The sequence below is a fragment of the Nerophis ophidion genome, linkage group LG09 (assembly GCF_033978795.1).
Source record: "Nerophis ophidion isolate RoL-2023_Sa linkage group LG09, RoL_Noph_v1.0, whole genome shotgun sequence".
NCBI lineage: Eukaryota > Metazoa > Chordata > Actinopteri > Syngnathiformes > Syngnathidae > Nerophis > Nerophis ophidion.
This window is the reverse complement of record NC_084619.1, coordinates 13,992,192-14,016,248: the sequence shown is the minus strand read 5'-3', so window position 1 is coordinate 14,016,248 and position 24,057 is coordinate 13,992,192. Positions and strand designations below refer to the sequence as shown.

The 24,057-nt window shown below is 41.4% G+C and overlaps 1 protein-coding gene across 2 annotated transcripts in view; it reads left to right on the top strand.

The window, feature by feature from the left end:
- Window positions 1-24,057, top strand: part of eys (eyes shut homolog) — a 722,499-nt gene that overhangs the window by 513,502 nt on the left and 184,940 nt on the right. For both annotated transcript variants that reach the window (XM_061910381.1, XM_061910382.1), the window contains exon 39: window positions 19,581-19,757. In XM_061910381.1, coding sequence (XP_061766365.1) covers window positions 19,581-19,757 — 177 coding nt within the window. The remainder of the gene's footprint in view (window positions 1-19,580; window positions 19,758-24,057) is intronic.

The window sequence follows — 24,057 nt, the reverse complement described above, 5'->3', positions numbered from 1 at the left end:
ATTCCAAATCCAGTCAAAAAATCTGATTGTTGATGGAGCATATCGACGCAAAAACGTACTAAAAAATTGATTGTACTACGGCAGGGGTGCCCACACTTTTTCTGCAGGCGAGCTACTTTTCAATTGACCAACTCGAGGGGATCTACCTCATTTATATATATCATTTATATTTATTTATTTATGAAAGAGACATTTTTGTAAACAAGTTAAATGTGTTTAATGATAATACAAGCATGTGTAACACATATAGATGTCTTTCTTTCATGAAGACAAGAATATAAGTTGGTGTATTACCTGATTCTGATGACTTGCATTGATTGGAATCAGACAGTAATGATGATAACGCCCACATTTTCAAATGGAGGAGAAAAAAAGTTGTCCTTTCTGTACAATACCACATGAAAATGGTTAGTTTTTGGCATCTAATTCATCCAGCTTCCATACACTTTACAAGAAAAACATTGGCGGCAAATTCCGTAGCTTGCTTGATTGACATTCACGGCACCCGAGGGTCTTGTGAGATGACGCTGGCTGCTGCCAGTTCATTATTATGAAAAAATGACTGAGAGGAAGGCGAGAAACACTTTTTATTTCAACAGACTTTCGCGCCGTCCCTTCCGTCAAAACTCTAAAGGCCGACTGCACATTTCCTATCGTCACAATAAAAGCCCTGCTTCATGCTGCCTGCGCTAACAAAATAAGAGTCTCGGAAAGCTGGCGTGCACAAGTGATGTGCACGCCAGCTTTCTGAGGGATCGCTTGTGCACGCCAGTTTTCCGAGACTCTGTATTTAGTTAGCGCAGGCAGCATGAAGCAGGGCTTTTATTGTGAAGATAGGAAATGTGCAGTCGGCCTTTAGAGTTTTGACGGAAGGTACGGAGCGAGAGTCTGTTGAAATAAAAAGTGTTTCTCGCCTTCCTCTCGGTCATATTTTAATAATAATGATCTTGCAGCAGCCAGCGTCATCTCACAAGACCCTCCGGTACCGTGAATGTCATTTAAGTGACGTCTTGGTGAAGATTGATGATCACTAATTTTTAAGTCTATTTTTTTTAAAAGCCTGGCTGGAGATCGACTGACACACCCCCCGCGGTCGACTGGTAGCTCGCGATCGACGTAATGGGCACCCCTGTACTAGGGTGTAGGGTTTGTTGGGGAAATACCCGTTAGACCTCCACACAAAATGTATTTTTGTTGGCAGCACGGTGGAACAGGGAAAGTGTGTCTGCCTCAAAATACGAAAGTCCTGAGTAATCCTGGGTTCAGTCCGGGCTCGGGATCTTTCTGTGTGGAGTTTGCATGTTCTCCCCGTGATAGCGTGGGTTCCCTCCGGGTACTCAAGCTTCCTCCCACCTCCAAAGACATGCACCTGGGGATAGATTGATTGGCAACACTAAAATAAATCACCAAAATCATTCCCGAGCGCGGCCACAGCTGCTGCTCACTGCTCCCCTCACCTCCGGGGGGGTGGAACAAGGGGATGGTTCAAATGCAGAGGGTAATTTCACCACGCATAGTGTGTGTGTGACTATCAGTGGTCTTTTAACTTAACTTTAACTGATGCGAACGCCAAAACACGTCAACATCAAAGGCCTACTGAAATGAGATTTTCTTATTTAAACGGAGATAGCAGGTCCATTCTATGTGTCATACTTGATCATTTCGCGATATTGCCGTATTTTTGCTGAAAGGTTTTAGTAGAGAACATCGACGATAAAGTTTGTAGCATTTGGTCGCTAATAAAAAAGCCTTGCCTGTACCGGAAGTAGCAGACGATGTGCGCATGACGTCACAGGATGTAGGGCTCCTCACATCCTCACATTGTTTATAATCATAGTCACCAGGAGCAAGAGCGATTCGGACCGAGAAAGCGACAATTTCCGCATTAATTTGAGCGAGGATGAAAGATTCGTGGATGAGGAAAGTTAGAGTGAAGCACTAGAAGAAGAAAAAAGGCGACGGCAATTGGAGCACTTCAGATGTTATTAGACACATTTACTAGGATAATTCTGGAAAATCCCTTTTCTGTTTATTGTGTTACTAGTGTTTTAGTGAGATTATAAAGTCATACCTGAAAGTCGGAGTGTGGTGACCGCCAGTGTCTCTGATGGAAGCCATGGAGGAGCCAAGAAAGTCGCAGCTGCCTCTTTGACAGCTGCATGGGGCGCAAGCTCCGCGCATGTCTCCGGTAAGAGCCAACTTATTACCACAATTTTCTCACTGAAACCTGCCGGTTGACTTGGTGGGGAAACATATTTGCTTGACCGCTCTGTTCCATATTAGAGCTTCACAACAAACAAAGAAACACCGGCTGGGTTTTGGTTGGTAAAGTCAGCTGCAATCCACCGCTTTCAACCAACGGCATTCTTTTTTATAGTCTCCATTATTAATTGACCAAATTGCAAAAGATTCAGCAACACAAATATCCAAAATACTGTGTAATTATGCGATTAAAGCAGACGACTTTTAGCCGTGAGTGGTGCTGGAATAAAATGTCTGCTCCAACCAATAACGTCACAAGCACGCGTCAACATAAGCGTCATCATTCCGCGACGTTTTCAACAGGATACCTCGCGGGAAATTTAAAATTGCAATTTAGTAAACTAAACCGGCTGTATTGGCATGTGTTGCAATGTTAATATTTCATCAATCAATCAATCAATCAATGTTTACTTATATAGCCCTAAATCACTAGTGTCTCAAAGGGCTGCACAAACCACTACGACATCCTCGGTAGGCCCACATAAGGGCAAGGAAAACTCACACCCAGTGGGACATCGGTGACAATAATGACCCAGTGGGACGTCGGTGACAATAATGACTATGAGAACCTTAGAGAGGAGGAAAGCAATGGATGTCATTGTTATATAACCTATTAGACTGCGTGATCGGTAGTAGTGGGTTTCAGTAGGCCTTTAAAGCACATCATAAATGCAAAAGCTATGAAAAATGCAAACGTCACAACACAACAACGTTAAAGTTGAACATTATCACCAAACCTATACAAGCGTCAATATATACCTTGATGTTGCTGAAAAAAGACCATATAATTTTTTAACTGATTTCCGAACTCTAAATGGGTGAATTTTGGCGAATTAAACGCCTTTCTGTTTATCTGTCTTTTAGCGATGAGGTCAGAACATGACGTCACCGAGGTAATACACCTGCCATATTCATTTTCACATTACAAACACCGGGGTCTCAGCTCTGTTATTTTCCGTTTTTTCGACTATTTTTTGGAACCTTGGAGACATCATGCCTCGTCGGTGTGTTGTCGGAGGGTGTAACAACACTAACAGGGAGGGATTCAAGTTGCACCACTGGCAAGAAACCTGCCGCCAGACCCCCATTGAATGTACCAGAGTGTCTTCACAGTTTACCGGCGATGCTAAGACAGACATGGCACAGAGATGTATGGATAACCTGCAGATGCATTTGAAACGATTAAGTCAACGAAATCACAAAGGTGAGTTTTGTTGATGTTGACCTATGTGCTAATCAGACATATTTGGTCACGGCATGACTGCCAGCTAATCGATGCTAACATGCTATTTACGCTAGCTGTATGCACATTTGAAACTAGATACCCACATTTAATGCGAAACAAACACTTACCAATCGACATATTTAAGTTGCTCCAGTGTGACAAGATGCGAAAGTCCTGATCGTTTGGTCCGCACATTTTACCGGCGATGCTAATAAGGCAGCCACGCTATGGGACACCTCATTAGGTACACCCACGCTATGGCCGAATAGCGTCAATACCTATTTGCTCAATAGCTTCAATTTCGTTTTCGCTATCTGCCTCCATACTCCGACCATCTGTTTCAATACATGCGTAATCTGTTGAATCGCTTAAGCCACTGAAATCCGAGTCTGAATCCAAGCTAATGTCGCTATATTTTGCTGTGGTAACCGCCATGTTGTTTGTATTGGCAGCCCTGTATGACGTCACAGGGAAATGGACAGTCGCATCGCAAATAGCGAAAATCAAGAACTTTAAAGCTTTTTTAAGGGATATTCCGGGAGGTGTAAAATTTAGAAAAAAACTTCAAAAAATAAAACAAGCCACTGGGAACTGATTTTATTGTTTTGAACCCTTTTGAAATGGTGATAATGTTCCCCTTTAAGAAACCACAATACAACCACAAAAACATTAAGCAACAAATAAAGTGACGGAAACAACAAAACTAACAGCAGACCAGTTTTTGCCGACGGACCAAATAGCAAAAGTTGACAAAGTTTCAATGAATAAAGTTGAAAAAGTAAGTGAAAGTAAACTGTTGTGAATGATGTTACTTTTTGGTCAGCTGTCACATTAGTGTGTCAGGAAGTTGCTTTGGAAGAAGCGAACAATCATGAAGAGTAGTATATTCTGACTGAGATGAAGTCACGCCACACACTCAACCCTGAAAAACGGCTTTTAAAAGCAGCGTTGTCCAGAGTGCGGCCATCGGGGAAATTTGCATTTGGAATTGTTGTGGGTCTGGCTAAACAAAAAAGTCCAGGGCTTAATTATTTTCTGCAATACTTCCACTATACAAAACCACTAAGTGGCAAAATTACTCAGCAAGCGCCTTCCTATTCCCTCAGGCATTGTCAAAGAGTGAGTTGTTTTATTTAATTTTACTCTCTTGAACTGTTACATTATCTCTTAAATAATGAAGCTGGACAGGTAAATGTTTTCTGATTGTTTCGATGAACAAATTATTTATCATTACAATATATTATGTACGACCCCGTGAGGGACGAGCAGTAGAGAATGTATGGATGGATGGACAGTATCTCACCCCACTGACACACCGCCTGGCGAGGACGCAGAGTCAGAGTTAGGTTCTCATCTTTACTATTTGCCGATGATTTGGTCCTGATGGCCTCATCAAGCTTTGACCTCCAGCGTTTGTTGGGGCGTTTCGGAGCTGAATGTGAAGCCTCTGGGATGGGACTAAGCACCTCCAAATTGGAGGCCATGGATCTCAGCAAGAAAAGGATGGTTTGGATTTAGGAGTGAGGTCTTGCCCCTGGTGGAGGAGTTCAAATATCTCAAGATATTAGGTGAGGGAAGACGGAAGCGCGGGATTCGACAGGCGAATCGGGGCAGCATCTGCATTAATGTGGTCAGTGTACTGGACCGTCATGGTGAAAGGATAGCTGAGCCGGAAGGCAAAGCTCTCGATTTACTGGTCCAACGACATTCCTATGATCCGGAGCTTTTGGGTAATGACCGAAAAAGCAAGATTGCGGGAACAGTTGGTCAAAATTAGTTTGCTTCAGAGGGTCGCTCAACTCTCCTTTGAGAGACAAGGTAAGGAGCTTGGTCAACCGGAAGGAGCTCAGAGTAAAGTCATCTCCTTTGCGGTGAGGGGAGCCAGTTTAGGTGGTTTTGGCATCTAATTTGGATGCCTCCTGGACATCTCCCTGGTCAAGTGTTAGGGGTATGCCCAGCCTAAAGGTGGCCCCTGGATGCAACCAGGACACGCCGGAGGGGTTGTGTCTCATAGCTGGCCTGAAAACGCCTCAGTGTTCCTCCCGTGGAACTGGAAGAGATGGCTGGGGTCTGTACTAGACTTCTGAGACTGCTGTCCCCGCGGCCCAGATAAGCGGAAAAAAAGGGATGGATGGATGCATTGATGGACATTATGCTATGGATAAAACAACTTGAAAGTCAAACAGTGTCATAGAATCGATTGTGTGTAACTTTGGAGGCTCCGCTGTACTCTGTAGTCAAAGATAAATATGTGATGGCTGCTTTAACAGATTTAACAAGTAAGCTACTTGATCAGTCAACGTGACACTAAGCTGTTTACAGAAATACACTTTGATCCATGACAACCGGGATATCATAAGTCCTAGCTGTGTGTTGCAAATGACTGTCTTTCACAAGCAGCCAAGTTATTTATGTGTCACTGTGGATGTTGACATTAAAGTCCACTTAAATTATTTGTCAGCAGACTAAAATATGTGTGCTATTTCTCAGGCAGTCATAGTTCTGTTATCTTTGTTCCCGTGCCCTGCTTCTCTTTTGCCAACCTGGATGGTCTTTGTCCAATTAAAGAGGAAGTCTTCTCCAAACTGCACACAAAATCCCATAAAGACTTTAATTAGAAACGTCTGTATGACGCAGTTTTTTTTAATAATTTAAATTGATTGGCTTCATTTGGGTGCAAAAAAAACAACCTACTAATATCTGTGACAGATTATCTAAAAATTTGCCGACACGATCACTTCTTTGTCCTCTGCACAACATTCACACAAAGTCCGTCTGATCAGCTGTTACAGTTCATGCAATGGTGTCCGATTTTCCATTACCAAGTCAATTTAATGGAATTGTGTATAAAAACGTATTGTTATTTAATCTTTCCCTGCAAATTTGAATACCTTATGTGTCTATAAAGAATCATAATACACTAGGGACTGTAAACGTTAGCCACTTGTTGGATAGACAGCCGTGTTTCCTTAGATTTTAAATTTAATTGAATTAAAATATTCATTTAAAACTTGCACAGTGCATCAAACAAAAAGATAAAAAAAATATTTGTTTTACATTTTGCTGGACGGGTTCAGAGTTCAAAGCGTAAAGAAAAAATTGCTTTGCAATCTTTTTTTTTTTTCCCCAGCGAGAAAAATACTTAACAAAAAATCACTCAAAAAATGAGGAAAAAAAGGAACGGTAAGAATAAACTCAACTCACCACTTTGACTTGAAAACTTGATAAACCAAAAATCACTCTGCTTAAGAGGAGGAAAGGAAAACTCAAAATACCTACTAGAAAATTCAGGATCAGGATGCTCAAAGCAAGACGAGACAAGGCTTGGGCACGAAGCTGGAGATTCACGATGCAAGGAGGCATACTGGCCCAGAACAAAGGAAGACGCGGACTATAAGACACATGGGGGTGTTAGGGAACAGGTGGAAACAATCAGGGATCAGGGATGACGTCAGACTGATGACACAAGAGGAAGGGCAAGTGACCTGAGACGAGAGGAGAGTTATTTTTCAAATTAAAACATGAAATTCACAAGAGAAAAGCCAAGACACGACCTCCCCCACCGCGGAGTGACAGCTAGAGCCATTTTAGTGTTGCCAATCAACCCATATGTATCTCTATCAGGATCAATTGCTTGCATAATTAAAATTAGCTGAAGATAAGACCCAAATGTATGTACACAAACGCAATTTTATTTGTTTTCATGTCATCCAGGAAGATTTTGTACAAAACTTGGTAAGAATCTTATCTAAAGTTCTTTCAGGCTGTGTTTTGGAGTGAAAGTTGCCAGTCAGCATACCAGTCAGAGTCTCTTTACTCATTTTTTATACTGACATATGCATTAATCTGATCACTGAGCGGTTAAAGTAAAAGAGATTCCACCCATCCATCCATCTTCTTCCGCTTATCCGAGGTCGGGTCGCGGGGGCAGCAGCCTAAGCAGGGAAGCCCAGACTTCCCTCTCCCCAGCCACTTCGTCTAGCTCTTCCCGGGGGATCCCGAGGCGTTCCCAGGCCAGCCAGGAGACATAGTCTTCCCAACGTGTCCTGGGTCTTCCCCGTAGCCTCCTACCGGTTGGGCGTGCCCTAAACACCTCCCTCGGGAGGCATTCGGGTGGCATCCTGACCAGATGCCCGAACCACCTCATCTGGCTCCTCTCGATGTGGAGGAGCAGCGGCTTTACTTTGAGTTCCTCCCGGATGGCAGAGCTTCTCACCCTATCTCTAAGGGAGAGCCCCGCCACACGGCGGAGGAAACTCATTTCGGTCGCTTGTACGTGTGATCTTATCCTTTCGGTCATGACCCAAAGCTCATTACCATAGGTGAGGATGGGAACGTGGATCGACCGGTAAATTGAGAGCTTTGCCTTCCGGCTCAGCTCCTTCTTCACCACAACGGATCGGTACAACGTCCGCATTACTGAAGACGCCACACCGATCCGGCTGTCGATCTCACAATCCACTCTTCCCTCACTCGTGAACAAGACTTCTAGACTTCTAGACTCCTCCATTTGGGGAAGGGTCTCCTCCCCAACCTGGAGATGACACTCCACCCTTTTCCGGGAGAGAACCATGGACTCGGACTTGGAGGTGCTGATTCTCATTCCGGCCGCTTCACACTGGGCTGCGAACCGATCCAGTGAGAGCTGAAGATCCCGGCCAGATGAAGCCATCAGGACCACATCATCTGCAAAAAGCAGAGACCTAATCCTGCGGCCACCAAATCGGAACCCCTCAACGCCTTGACTGCGCCTAGAAATTCTGTCCATAAAAGTTATAAACAGAATCGGTGACAAGGGGGAGCCTTGGCGGAGTCCAACCCTCACTGGAAATGTGTCCGACTTACTGCCGGCAATGCGGACCAAGCTCTGACACTGATCATACAGGGAGCGGACCGCCACAATAAGACAATCCGGTACCCCATACTCTCTGAGCACTCCCCACAGGACTTCCCGAGGGTCACGGTCGAATGCCTTCTCCAAGTCCACAAAGCACATGTAGACTGGTTGGGCAAACTCCCGTGCACCCTCAAGAACCCTGCCGAGAGTATAGAGCTGATCCACAGTTCCACGACCAGGAAGAAAACCACATTGTTCCTCCTGAATCCGAGGTTCGACTATCCGGCGTAGCCTCCTCTCCAGTACACCTGAATAAACCTTACCGGGAAGGCTGAGGAGTGTGATCCCACGATAGTTGGAACACACCCTCCGGTCCCCCTTCTTAAAGAGAGGGACCACCACCCCGGTCTGCCAATCCAGAGGCACCGCCCCCGATGTCCACGCGATCCTGCAGAGTCTTGTCAACCAAGACAGCCCCACAGCATCCAGAGCCTTAAGGAACTCTGGGCGGATCTCATCCACCCCCGAGGCCTTGCCATCGAGGAACGTTTTAACTACCTCAGCAAAAGAGATTGTAGGGTCAAAATAAGTTGCATGATTAATCATAATGTGTGCATGATTAATGTGTTTTTTTTGTGATTAATCACATGAGTTAACATCTTAATTTTGATCGCCCTAAAATGTATGTATTAAAATATGACTATAAATATTGCCTTTAGTGTTGTAAAGTTTTAGGATGGATACAAAACACATATTATACTCAATAAAATTTTATATGAATAGAGGTTTTTTTTCAAATTAATTGGTGTTGTCCTCTGCCAGCCTTGAGAATAAATGTTGTTTCAAGGCATTTCTGCTCTGGAATGAATGTTCAGACGTACTCATTTTATCCAAAATGATTAGAAGGTATATGAAACAGCTGTGGAAATAGGTTACATTAATGCACAACACATAATGGTATACTCTTACATACTTTCTGAAAGAGCTTTTCGAAAAGACACAAATGGGACAAAACCACCGTTTAGCTTTCCTTTGAATATTCCACTCAGTGCCAACATCCCACATCATACCTTCAGGTGTTCAAAAAATAAGGACATAAGCTAATGAGCCGTAGAAGGAGGTCATAATCAATACAGACTGAATAATTTCTCGCCTGGGCGGTTTGGTCTTTTATGACTACGCCTTTTTTAGTCCACAAGTAAATCTGTGATCACATAGCTTTCAATAGACGACTTGCACGGATGACACAAAGTCTTTGGTAAGATGTAGGACCCACAGGGTCGTCTCTAAAGAAGCAATTTATCATAGCTTAAAACTTTGACGTGCCCAGATGACTGATGTGATCTTATGCTTGGCTACTTAATATCAAATAGTTACTCATCCACAAGACAGCGGCCTGAGATTACAGTCGTGACTTGCAGGCTGCAGCCCCACGGTGCTAACATTAGACAGCCAGACCCCAAGAGATCACAAATGTCGGGCTTGTTACCTTCATCAAATACTCGACAAAGAAGCCGGTACGACAGTTGCTTTGGAGTGTCACTTTTTACGTATTAAAAAAGGGCAAATAAAGATGCATAATTGGAATGATTTTTTTTAATTTTATTTCATGTAGACTCACACTGTCTGTCAAGCAGATCAAACGTAATGCCTTCAAGAACTGGGATTCATGTTTTCCAGAGCTAACAAGCTGTTGACTTCAATCATCCTGCTTTTCAACAGCGTTAAAAGAAGTTATCCACAAAACTTAAAAAAACTAAAAATATGAATACTTTAATAATGAGCTCACTCCGGTACCAAAATGTATTTTGATACTTTTTGGCACATTTCTATAATAACAGAGGTCCACAAAAATTGCATTATTGGCTTTATTTTAACCAAAAATATTACGGTAAATCAAACATATGTTTCTTATTGCAAGTTTGTCTTTTAGTAGTAAGTAAGCGAACAAAGGCTCCTAATTTAGCTGCTGACATATACAGTAATATATTGTGTGATTTTCCATTCAATTATTTTGTCAAAATTATTAAGGACAAGTGGTAGAAAATGAATGATTAATATACTTGTTCATTTACTGTTAATATCTGCTTATATTCTCTTAACATTTTCTACCTACACTTCTGTTAAAATGTAATAATCACGTATTCTTCTGTTGTTTGGATGCTTTACATTAGTTGTGGATGATACCACATATTTGTGTATTAATACGATACCAAGTTGTTACAGGATCATACATTGGTCATATTCAAAGTCCTCATGTGTCCAGGGACATATTTACTGAGTTTATAAACATAATATAAATGTAAAAAAAAAAACAAAAGAAGATTTTGTGAAGCTAAAGAATATCAATGGAATCATAGTAGTATTGACTAGATACGCTCCTGTACTTGGTATCATTACAGTGGATGTCAGATGAGCTACAGTGTGTAGTGAAGCATGTTTAGCTATTTCTCGTCCTGTAGGGATGATACTTGTAAGAAACGTACTTTATTCGTCACCATGGAGGCGAGAATTAATGATTTAGAAGTAGCTGAAGCACTGCAGACTACGGATGGACTTTAGTTGCTAGCCAGTAGAGATGCGCGGTTTGCGGTCTCATCCGCGGAGTCCGCGGATAATCTGCGGGTCGGGCGGTTGACATGAAGAAAAAATAGATTTTAATTAGATTCGGGCGGGTGGCGGTTGAACCATCCGTAAATATTTGATATGCATGGTTCTGTGATCGGTATCCTTTGCCATTCAAAGTGCCATTTAAGACCCGTGTCCTAAAGCAAAGAAGACAATAAGAGACGCTATTATTATCCTGAATGACTGCCGGTAGTCACCCAGAGATTAAGTATTAGGGCGTGCTATGAAGCCATTGGCTTTGTCGCCTACTACAACATGTACAATCTACTTGTCAGTCCAGCATCATGTTGTGTGTGGCTTCCTTGGCAACACGCACACAACTACAAGGCATACTGGGTGACACAGAGTACACTAATGGTTGTCATATAAACAATTTTAACACTCTTAGTAATATGCGCCACGCTGTGAAGCCACACCAATTAAGAACGACAAACACATTTCGGGAGAACATCCCCCCAGTAACACAACATAAACGCAACACAACAAATACTCAGAATCCTTTGTACTCGTGACAATTCCTGACTATTTTATACACTCTGCTAGCAGCAAACCCCCCGCCCCCCCTCCCCCTCGTGCGTCGGTAAGGTGGGCGCGGTTGGGGGCGCGGGGGTGTAAAATATATTCAGGGAGTGTCACGAATACAAAGGATTATGGGTATTTGTTGTGTTGCGTTTATGTTGTGTTACTGTGAGGATGTTCTCCCGAAATGTGTTTGTCAATCTTGTTGGGTGTGGCTTCACAGCGTGGCGCATATTAGTAAGTGTTAAAGTTGTTTATATCACAACCCTCAGTGTACTCTGTATCACCCAGTGTGGCTTTCAATCTTGAACGTGTGATTGCGGAAGCTGCACACAACATGTTGCCGGACCAACAATCGGTTTGTACATGTTGTTGAAGGTGTCTAAGGCAATGGCTTCACAGCAGGCCATTATTCTTGTAATCAGGATGAACGCTATTGGATTGTCCCGGAAATGTTAGCGGCTCCAATTGTCTTCATTACTCTGTGAAACAGGTTTAAATAGCTCTGTGAGTGGTAGAGGCGGACAACCTCTGATGTATTTCAGGGGGCGGTTGGCGGGCGGGTACGTTCCTGATAAAATGTTGGTTCGGGTGGACGGCAGGTGGATGACGACTTTGGTGATGCGGATGATATAATTGCCTATCCGCGCATCTCGACTAGCCAGCCATGTCTTAAAACACCTCTACCTGAGGGCGTTCCAGTGTTATAACTTCAACTTTATCTATAGTTTTGACGCCTAAATGCATCCATTCTCCCTTTTCTGTTTACACACATTGTCTGCTTGGGGGTGTGGGAGGGAAGGTTACTTTTTCCATAATATACCCTACAACCTAGTACGTACACATACCAATAGGTAAGAAAAGTTGTTTTTTTCATTATATTGCGGAACAAGACGCCAGATCATATGTCTCCTAATAGGTGCCATTTGGGGGTCCTTATATACACACCATAATAATACCCAAATATTGAAGCACAGTATATAAGCCTATAGTAGCCGTAATGCGCAAAAAAATCAATCAAGCGATGCGGCTTCGGAGCTTACCAAAGTCGTACGAAAACATTTTGACAGATTTTGGAGCGTCACGTGTAATGTTTTATCTTCTCAATAATACAACAAAGTTTTGGGCTTGCTTGCTGGCGTCATCTTGCAGTCCACATGTGTCTCTTATGCCATCTACCGGTAACACTTACCATGTTCCAAATAAAATCGCTTTGAGTTCGGTTAGCACAACCAGAAAAATACGTAAATGAGGTGATTTTTGCGAAAATTTAAGGATCTTAAGGGTGTTTTGTCTGAAAACTACGGTACTGTGTGCCTGTCAGTCTTCCTAGTCCTTGATGCATGGAATTCATTCTGTTAACTGTGACGGATGTTATTCATTTAGAGACTGTTCAACATTTTATTTAAAGGGGAACATTATCACAATTTCAAAAGGGTTAAAAACAATAAAAATCAGTTCCCAGTGGCTTGTTGTATTTTTTGAATTTTTTTCAAAATTTTACCGGTCCTGGAATATCCCTAAATAAAGCTTTGAAGTGCCTTATTTACGCTATCTTCGAAACCACTATCCATTTCCCTGTGACGTCACACAGTGCTGCCAATACAAACAACATGGCGGTTACCACAGCAAGATATAGCGACATTAGCTCGGATTCAGACTCGGATTTCAGCGGTTTAAGCGATTCAACAGATTACGCGTGTATTGAAACACATGGTCGGAGTATGGAGGCAGATAGCGAAAACGAAATTGAAGAAGAAATTGAAGCTATTGAGCGAATAGCTATTGACGCTATTCGGCCATAGCGTGGGTGTACCTAATGAAGTGGCCCATAGCATGGCTGCCTTAGTAGCATCGCCGGTAAAATGTGCAGACCAAACGATCAGGACTTTCGCATCTTGTGACACTGGAGCAACTTTTATCCGTCGATTGGTAAGTGTTTGTTTCGCATTAAATGTGGGTATCTAGTTTCAAATGTACATAAAGCTAGCGTAAATAGCATGTTAGCATCGATTTGCGTAGCATGTTAGCATCGATTAGCTGGCAGTCATGCCGTGACCAAATATGTCTGATTACCACATAAGTCAACAACATCAACAAAACTCACCTTTGTGATTTCATTGACTTAATCGTTGCAAATGCATCTGCAGGTTATCCATACATCTCTGTGCCATGTCTGTCTTAGCATCGCCGGTCAAATGTGAAGACACTCTGGTACATTCAATGGGGGTCTGGCGGCAGATTTCTTGCCAGTGGTGCAACTTGAATCCCTCCCTGTTAGTGTTGTTACACCCTCCGACAACACACCGACGAGGCATGATGTCTCCAAGGTTCCAAAAAATAGTCGAAAAAACGGAAAATAACAGAGCTGAGACCCGGTGTTTGTAATGTGAAAATGAATATGGCGGGTGTGTTACCTCGGTGACGTCACATTCTGACGTCATCCCTAAAGACCGATAAACAGAAAGGCGTTTAATTTGCCAAAATTCACCCATTTAGAGTTCGGAAATCGGTTAAAAAACTACATGGTCTTTTTTCTGCAACATCAAGTTATATATTGACGCTTACATAGGTTTGGTGATAATGTTCCCCTTTAAGTTGTATTAGGAGTCACAAAGACTACTTGTTTGTGTGGTTTAGCGCATTGGTTTTTAACCATTGTTGGGATCTTTCTGTGTGGAGTTTGCATGTTCTCCCCGTGAATGCGTGGGTTCCCTCCGGGTACTCCGGCTTCCTCCCACCTCCAAAGACATGCACCTGGGGATAGGTTGATTGGCAACACTAAATTGGCCCTAGCGTGTGAATGTGAGTATGAATGTTGTCTGTCTATCTGTGTTGGCCCTGCGATGAGGTGGCGACTTGTCCAGGGTGTACCCTGCCTTCCGCCCGATTGTAGCTGAGATAGGCGCCAGCGCCCCCCGCGACCCCGAAAGGGAATAAGCGGTAGGAAATGGATGGATGGATGGGGCTGCAAGCACCCTCTGTCGGCCGCAGTGGTACTCATTTGTAATAAAAATTTCCACCACTTGTAGCAGTAATGATAATATCAAACAAAAAAAGAAGTCTGCAGTTGAAGTCATAGAGAAGTTTCTTAAGCGCAAAAATATGACTAAAGTGGTGAAGCTGTATTGTTATTTGGACTTATATATTATTGACAGTTTATTTAGGAAACATATATATTATTTATTGTCACTTTAGTTAGAATGTATTAATTTTTGCATTGCGTAATTGTATGTAAATGTATTCTTAAATCCGTTCTTATGAGTCCCTTTTCTGCAGTTTATTTGAGTCGTATTTATCTTTGTAATCAGCCTGACCTAAGCCTTGATAATAATCTTTGTAATCAACACATGCTTTCATATCATTTGACAATATTTATCCACTTAAATTATAAGTAGGTCCGATATAATTCTTGAACATGTTAAAAATCAATAGTAAGCGGATTAATTAAGTGTTAATAATTGAGTGGGCCCTGAGGCCCCTCTGTAGAGGAAAATGTGGGTCCAGAGGTCAAGAAGGTTAAAAACCCTTGTTTTGGCACATTGTTAATGTAAATGGTAACTGGGTTATACTTGTAATGTATCACGCTTTTCTACCTTCAAGGTACTCAAAGCGCTTTGACACTATTTCCACATTCACCCATTCACACACAGATTCACACACTGAACTCCCTAGGGAGGTGTTTAGGGCACGTCCAACCGGTAGGAGCCCACGGGGAAGACCCAGGACACGTTGGGAAGAATATGTTTCCCGGCTGGCCTGGGCACGCCTTGGGATCCCCCTGGAAGAGCTAGACCAGGGGTAGGGAACCTATGGCGCTACAGCCAGATGTGGCTCTTTTGATGACTGCATCTGGCTCTCAGATAAATCTTTGCTGACATTGCTTAACACGATAAGTAATGAATAATAAATAAAATAACGTTCAAAATATAAAACATTCTCATGCATTTTCATCCATCCATCCGGTTTCTACCGCACCTGTTGAAGAAGTCGCATTAATGGTAAGAAGTATTTTATTTATTGTTGGTTAGCCTCAGAGTAACAATGTTATTAAAAAGAATAGGAGACTTATTATACTCGAAAAATGTTGGTCTTTTTTAAAAATGCACGCATCTTACAGAAATACTTTAAAAAATATTGGCTTGTATGGCTCTCTCAGCCAAAAAGGTTCCCGACCCCTGAGCTAGACAAAGTGGCAAGGGAGAGGGAAGTCTGGCGGCTTGCCTGCTTAGGCTGCTTCCCCCGCGACCCGACCTCGGATAAGCGGAAGATGATGGATGGATGGATGGATTCACACACTGAAAGTAGGAGCTGCCATGCAAGGCCCTAACCACGACCCCTCAGGAGCAAGGGTGAAGTGTCTTGCTCAAGGACACACGGATCATGACGAGGTTGGTAGAAGGTGGAGATTGAACCAGGAACCCTCAGGTTGCTGGCACGGCCACTCTCCCAACAACACCAGGCCGTCACAATGTGTCAAACAGTAAAGAAAAAGTACAGTTTAAGAAAGTACCACTAAACATCCTTTAATTTCGCCGGTTGTCATCCGGGGAACACATGTTGAATTCCCAGAGTGTGGGACACTGAGGTTACAACTCCCTGTGCTGATGCTGGCCATTTTTAATTCTGCTGTCAAGCTCTCAAGTCCTCCACCAGGTGTACAATGTCATCACTGACTTGTGGAGCTGATGACCTCCTTCAGCTCCCCTTCAAGTCATAGCCGTGGCCATCCACTGGGAAATAACAGCAGCATGTCGCTCTGACAGAACACTGCCGACTGCTAACAGCCAAACTGTCAGTGCGGCAAAAGGCAAAGGCCGACTTGACATCCCTGCAGGCCCTAGCTTAAACCAGTGGTTCTCAACTGGTGGGTCGCAGGTCTGATCTTAGCCTGGAAAACATGTACAGTTGTGATCAAAATCATTCAACCCTCACACAATTTTGGTGTTTTAGCAAGTTGGACATTTAATCCGTATTTTGTTTATAGTCATATCAAATAAAGATGCATTAAATAGACGAATGCAACTTGAATTACAACATTATACTTTGTAACATACCAAACAGTGTCATTTGTCTTAATATCTCATGGACAAAATTATTCAACCCCTTGAAGATCATAACTCTTAAGAACAGAATTTGAATAAGGTCTTTTCAATCAGGTGTTGGAAACACCTGTAGATGTAATTAGAACCATAACGAGCAACAATTAAACTGATTGAAAAAGACTGTGACGCAACATGGTGAAGTCCAGGGAGTGGTCAAAGAAGTCAAGAGAGGAGGTCATTTCTCTTCATAAGAAAGGATATGGATATAAGAAAATAGCAAAGACATTACACATTCCAAGAGACACAGTTGGGAGCATAATTCGCAAGTTTAAAGCTAAAGGCACAGCGGAAAAACTACCTGGGCGTGGTAGAAAGAGGATGCTGTCCGGTATTTGAAGCGTTCAGTGGTGAAAAACCCCCGGGTAACAGCTGAGGAACTACAACAGGACATTGCAGAGGGGGGAACGCAGGTTTCGTCCCAGACAATAAGGCGCGCACTACGAGATAAAGGCCTCCATGCCAGAACTCCCAGGTGCACCCAACTTCTGACTACCAGGCACAAGAAAAATAGACTCCAGTATGCCAAAAATCATCTGGACAAAATATGGCAATATCGCGAAATGATCAATTATGACACATAGGGACGGCGTGGCGCAGTGGGAGTGTGGCCGTGCGCAACCCATAGGTTCCCTGGTTCAAATCCCACCTACTACCAACCTCGTCACGTTCGTTGTGTCCTGAGCAAGACACTTCACCCTTGCTCCTGATGGGTACTGGTTGGCGCCTTGCATGGCAGCTCCCTCCATCAGTGTGTGAATGTGTGTGTGAATGGGTAAATGTGGAAGTAGTGTCAAAGCGCTTTGAGTACCTTGAAGGTAGAAAAGCGCTATACAAGTACAACCCATTTATCATTTATAGATAGGACCTGCTATCCCCGTTTGAATAAAAAAATCGCATTTCAGTAGGCCTTTAATTTGTTCAACAGTTGTGGTATTTTAGGCTTCATATTGCGCCACACATTTTCAATGGGGGACAGGTCTGGACTACAGGCAGGCCAGTCTAGTACCTGCACTCTTTTACTATGAAGCCACGCTGTTGCAACAGGTGGCTTGGCATTGTCTTGCTGAAATAAGCAGTCCATGAAAAAGACGCTGCTGTCACACCTGGGTGAAGTCTTGTCTGGGTTTCGTCTGGTTTCATGTTGTCTTGTCATTTCCTGTTTTATTTTGAAATGCTGACTCTCCCTCTCGTTTCAGATCACTTGCCCTTCCTCCTGTAATACTGACGTCTTTCCCGATTGCCTGATTGTGCCCACCTGTGTCACCCTCCCTCATGTGTATAAATGTCTCATCCTCCTCCTGTCCAGTGTAGTGTTTCGTATCTTCTTGTGCGTATCGCCAGCTTTCCTTTCCCACGGTGTTGTCTACAGCCATAGCCACGTTTTGTATACCTTTTGATCCACGGGAGATTCTTTGTTTGTAAACTTTTGTCAGGTAAGATTAGCTTCCTAGCATCGCCTGCGTTGGAGCACTTTTTGTTTTATTTGGTAGTTTTTGTTCTTAGCCCCCTTTTTCCTTTTCATAGCCGGAGCATTTGAGTTGTTAATATTTTTGTTAGTTTAGTGGTTAGGTTTACATCTTTTTTGATAGCCTGTTTTGTATCTCCCGTTTTGGACCCCCTCCCCTAAATAACTGCTTCTGAAATCCTGCATCTGTGTTCAGAGTCCTATTCTGGTCGTGACAGTTGCTTGGACGGCAATATATGTTGCTCCAAAACCTGCATGCACCTTTCAGCATTAATGGTGCCTTTACAGATGTGTAAGTTACCCATGCCTTGGGCACCAATACACACCCATACCATCACAGAAGCTGGCTTTTTAACTTTGCGCCTATAACCGTATAGTCCGGATGGTTCTTTTCCTCGTTGTACCGGATGACACAACGTCCACAGTTTCCAAAAACAATTTGAAATGTGGACTCGTCAGACCACAGAACCCTTTTCCACTTTGCGTCAGTCTATCTTAGATGAACTCGGGGCCAGTGAAGCCGGCGGTGCTTCTGGGTGTTGTTGATAAATGGCTTTGGCTTTGCATAGTAGAGTTTTAACTTGTACTTACAGATGTAGCGACGAACAGTAGTTACTGACAGTGGTTTTCTGAAGTGTTCCTGAGCTCATGTGGTGATATCCTTTACATACTGATGTCGCTTTTTGATGCAGTACCGCATGAAGGATCGAAGGTCACATTGGTTTTCGTCCTTTTTGCTTATGTGCAGTATTTTCTTCAGTTTCTCTGAAACTTTTGATATTACGGACCATAGATGATGAAATCCTTAAATTCCTTGCAATAGCTCATTGAGAAATGTTGTTCTTTAACTGTTTGCTCACACATTTGTTCACAAAGTGGTGACCCTCGCCCCATCCTTGTTTATGAAAGACTGAGCATTTCATGGAAGCTGCTTCTATACCCAATCATGGCACCTACCTGTTCCCAATTAGCCTGTTCACCTGTGGGGTGTTCCAAATTAGTGTTTGAAAGGCATTCTTGAACTTTCTCAGTCTGTTTTGCCACTTGTGCCAAATTATTTGAAACATGTTGAAGGCATCAAATTCCATCCATCCATTTTCTACCATTGATTGATTGATACTTTTATTATTAGATTGCACAGTTCAGTACATATTCCATACAATTGACCACTAAATGGTAACACCCAAATAAGTTTTTCAACTTGTTTAAGTCGGGGTCCACGTTAATCAATTCATTGTATACCACTTATTCCCTTTGGGATTGCGAGGGGCGCTGGAGCCTATGAGCTAATATTTGCAATAAATAAAGTTTCTCAGTTCGAACGTAAAGTATATTGTCGTTGCAGTCTATTCAATTGAATATAGGTTAAAGATTCTGCAAATCATTGTATTCTGTTTTTGTTGCTGATTTACACAACGTGCCAACTTCACTTGTTTTGGGTTTTGTATTTCTGTTGAGAGGGGGCATTAAATCCATTCAAAAAAAAGTGAGATCCACTGGCTTATGTCTTTTTCAAAAAAAATGTTTTCCCGTTTACAGATATCAAAGTATACATCCCGTCATTCGATGGTTCGTCGTATTTGGAGCTGCAGTCCCCAGCATCCATCCTCCAGTCCTCTGACGCCAGCAATAATGTAACCTCTGGTGTCAAGGACACCGCCGTTACTCTCCATTTGACTATGAAAACTTGGTCTATACAGGGCACCATCCTTTACAGTAAGTATATATTTTTTTGTCTGAATCTGAAAGCATCGTAGCGCTACGGCAGGCTCAGATAAAAGCAAGAGGAATATGCTTTTCTGTCCATTTCCAATATTGCTGATTGTATTCAATGTCGCTGTTTTTCTCCTGCAGATGTCCTTGCTCGTTCAAATTTAATTTTCAGAAATGTAATATTAATGCTGACTCAGGTGCTACTCTCATTTAAATCAGTGGTTCTCAAGTGGGGGTATGCCTACCCCTGGGGGTACTTGAAGGTATGCCAAGGGGTACGGGAGATTTTTTTTAAATATTCTAAAAATAGCAACAATTCAAAAATCCTTTATAAATATATTTATTGAATAATTCTTCCAAAAAATATGAATGTAAGTTCATAAACTGTGAAAAGAAATGCAACAATGCAATATTCAGTGTTGACAGCTAGATTTTTTTTGTGGACATGTTCCATTAATATTGATGTTAAAGATTTCTTTTTTTTTTTGAAGACGAAGAAGAAGAAATGTTCTAAAATTAAGTTCATGAATCCAGGTGGATCTCTGGTACAATCCCCAAAGAGGGCACTTTAAGTTGATGATTACTTCTATGTGTAGAAATCTTTATTTATAATTGAATCACTTGTTTATTTTTCAACAAGTTTTTAGATATTTTTATATCTTTTTTTCCAAATAGTTCGAGAAAGACCACTACAAATGAGCAATATTTTGCACGGTTATACAATTTAATAAATCAGAAACTGATGACATAGTGCTGTATTTTACTTATTTATCTCTTTTTTTCCAACCAAAAATGCTTTGCTCTGATTAGGGGGTACTTGAATTAAAAAAAAATATTCACAGGGGGTACATCACTGAAAAAAGGTTGAGAACCACTGATCTAAATAATAATAATAAGCAGCTCAAAAGCCCTATTCATAGTTTCCATTAAATAAAAAAACAAAGATTCATTCTGATAAAAAGTAAATATTGCTCCAAGCATTACTATGAATATTGATGAAAACTGTAATTACTCAATGACCAAATATAAGATGTATTAGAGACCTTAAGGTGAAATCATGTTCAGTCAATTTTGCAAAGCTAAGCAGATGCCTCCAGCGCCTTCATTGACATGCTGGTGGTGTCTCCCCTCTAATCTGATGCTTGTTTACCCATATTTACTTTTAATATTTATATTGGTACTGCTTTGGCTCATCAAAGTGTTCCACACCTTACTTTTTAAGGGAGTCATTCATCTTACTCAGCAGAATTCCCATAACATAAACAGAACGATGCAGAACGCAACATCATTTCCAAATATGCGTATGAGAATCGATAGTTCTAAGTACTTGGCAGGCAAGGTGGTCGTAGTATTTAGGAAGACTCACTGACTCATATTGAGATCAGGACTCTAGTGGGCTTTTTAACATCTGCCGGAGCCTTCTTTGGGCTCCTAGTAGCCGAGCATCCAGATGCATTATGGGGCCAGTGAGGCACTTTCCTTGTGGTATTTAATGATGGGTAATGCTTGTGCATCTCAGCAGTGAGCACGCCGTTAATCCCCAAGTACCACTTACAAATCTTGCGAGGGACTTTCCACCATGTTTCAGTGTTCACAATTACAGCCACTGTGCCACCCAAACGCTTGCCTAAGGGTGTACATACACTAACACTTATTTTAATGGAAAAAAAATGTTTTTGAAAAGTTTCCCATACAATAGTACCTCAATTTACAAGCTTAATTGGTTCTATGACGGAGCTCTGAACTCAAACACTTGTATCTCAAATCAACGTCTCACATTGAAATTAATTGAATTCCATGTAATCTTTTCTTTGCCCCCTTTAAACACATTTTTAACATCTAACAAACATGCAACATACCTTTTTTTTTTTTTAAATCAAACTGAATTCTTAATAGGTAATATTGTTTCCAAACAGTACAATAGAACAGGGGTCACCAACGCGGTGCCCGCGGGCACCAGGTCGCCCGTAAGGACCAGATGAGTCGCCCGCTGGCCTGTTCTAAAAATAGTTCAAATAGCAGCACTTACCAGTGAGCTGCCTATATTTTTTAAATTTTATTTATTTACTAGCAAGCTGGTCTCGCTTTGCTCGACATTTTCAATTCTAAGAGAGACAAAACTCAAATAGAATTTGAAAATCCAAGAAAATATTTTAAAGACTTGGTGTTCACTTGTTTAAATAAATTAATTAATTGTTTTACTTTGCTTCTTATAACTTTCAGAGACAATTTTAGAGAAAAAAATATAACCTTAAAAATAATTTTAGGATTTTTAAACACATATACCTTTTTACCTTTTATATTCCTTCCTCTTCTTTCCTGACAATTTAAATCAATGTTCAAGTAAATTCATTTTTTTATTGTAAAGAATAATAAATACATTTTGATTTAATTCATTTTAGCTTCTGTTTTTTCCACGAAGAATATTTGTGAAATATTTCTTCAAACTTATTATGATTAAAATAAAATAAAAAAAATTATTCTGGCAAATTTAGAAAATCTTTAGAATCAAATTTAAATCTTATTTCAAAGTATTTTGAATCTCCATTAAAATTTTTGTTCTGAAAAATCTAGAAGAAATAATGGTTTGTCTTTGTTAGAAATATAGCTTGGTCCAATTTGTTATATATTCTAACAAAATGCAGATTGGATTTTAACCTATTCAAAACATGTCATCAAAATTCTCAAATTAATCTCAATCAGGAAAAATTACTAATGACGTTCCATAAATTCTTTTTTTTGATTTTTTCAAAAAAATTTGAATTAGTTAGTTTTTCTCTTCTTTTTTCGGTTGAATTTTAAAGAGTCGAAATTGAAGATAAACTGTTTCAAAATTAAATTGTCATTGTTTTCCTGTTTTCTCCTCTTTTAAACCGTTCAATTAAGTGGTTTATTTCATCATTTATTCTCTACTGAAAACCTTCCGTAAAAAGAAATAAAATGTACGACGGAATGACAGACAGAAATACCCATTTTTTAATATATATATATATATATCCATCCATCCATCCATCCATTTTTTACCGCGTATTCCCTTTCGGGGTCGCGGGGGGCGCTGGCGCCTATCTCAGCTACAATCGGCCGGAAGGCGGGGTACACCCTGGACAAGTCGCCACCTCATCGCAGGGCATATATATATATATATAGAAAGAGAGAGAGATTAATTTATTAAAGGTAAATTGAGCAAATTGGCTATTTCTGGCAATTTATTTGTGTATCAAACTGGTAGCCCCTCGCATTAATCAGTACCCAAGAAGTAGCTCTTGGTTTCAAAAAGATTGGTGACCCCTGCAATAGAATGTACTATAATAGCTTTATGAAGTAAAGTAATAATAATCACATTGTAAAGTGGACCTTTACAGTATCTCCTTCCAGCTAATTCTCAGTCAAAGACACCAACAGCAGCTTTTCAAAGATACATTTGCACCTTTTAGATATTTTTGTAACATTCTTTGTATTCTTGACTCATTGTACTTCACTATGGTGCGGCGAGCAGTGATACGCTCAAATTGCTTTGCCAAGTTTGCAACCCCTCGTAATTTTGATGATGTCTTTCTTTCATTCAATGAATATCATCCACTTGTTCTTCCCATGGTTGGAAAAACAAAGTTATGTTGATTTCTATCCATAAGCTATTGCTAGTGAGTAAGACCAGATGTTTTTGGAGGATTTTACCAGGTTTACTGTGACATTTTCTATGTTAACTAATGGTGGGAATGCTTTTAACTCAATATTTTGCTTGCAACTTAAAGCATAAGAATTAGCCAAGAGACAGTGCTTATCTAACAAAGCCCTCTTAATTTGAAGGATCACTGTAGCTGACATTGTTCAATGATTCACACAGATCTACACTAACTGCTTATCTGCCCGGGTGTTGTCCAAAAGTGCTTCGAACGTTGCTTTATTTGCACTACAGTAGTGGCGCAGTGGGGAGAGTGGCCGTGCGCAACCCGAGCGTCCCTGGTTCAATTCCCACCTAGTACCAACCTCGTCACGTTCGTTGTGTCCTGAGCAAGACACTTCACCCTTGCTCCTGATGGGTGCTGGTTGGCGCCTTGCATGGCAGCTCCCTCCATCAGTGTGTGAATGTGTGTGTGAATGGGTAAATGTGGAAGTAATGTCAAAGCGCTTTGAGTACCTTGAAGGTAGAAAAGCGCTATACAAGTACAACCCATTTATTTATTTATATAATTAAGAACTTTACACTACTTTGTATTAGAAATGGCAACAGTGGAGGATGAATGTCCCATAACAATAAGATAGAGAAAAAGAAGAAGCTTATCGACGATGCTGTCCATTTTTT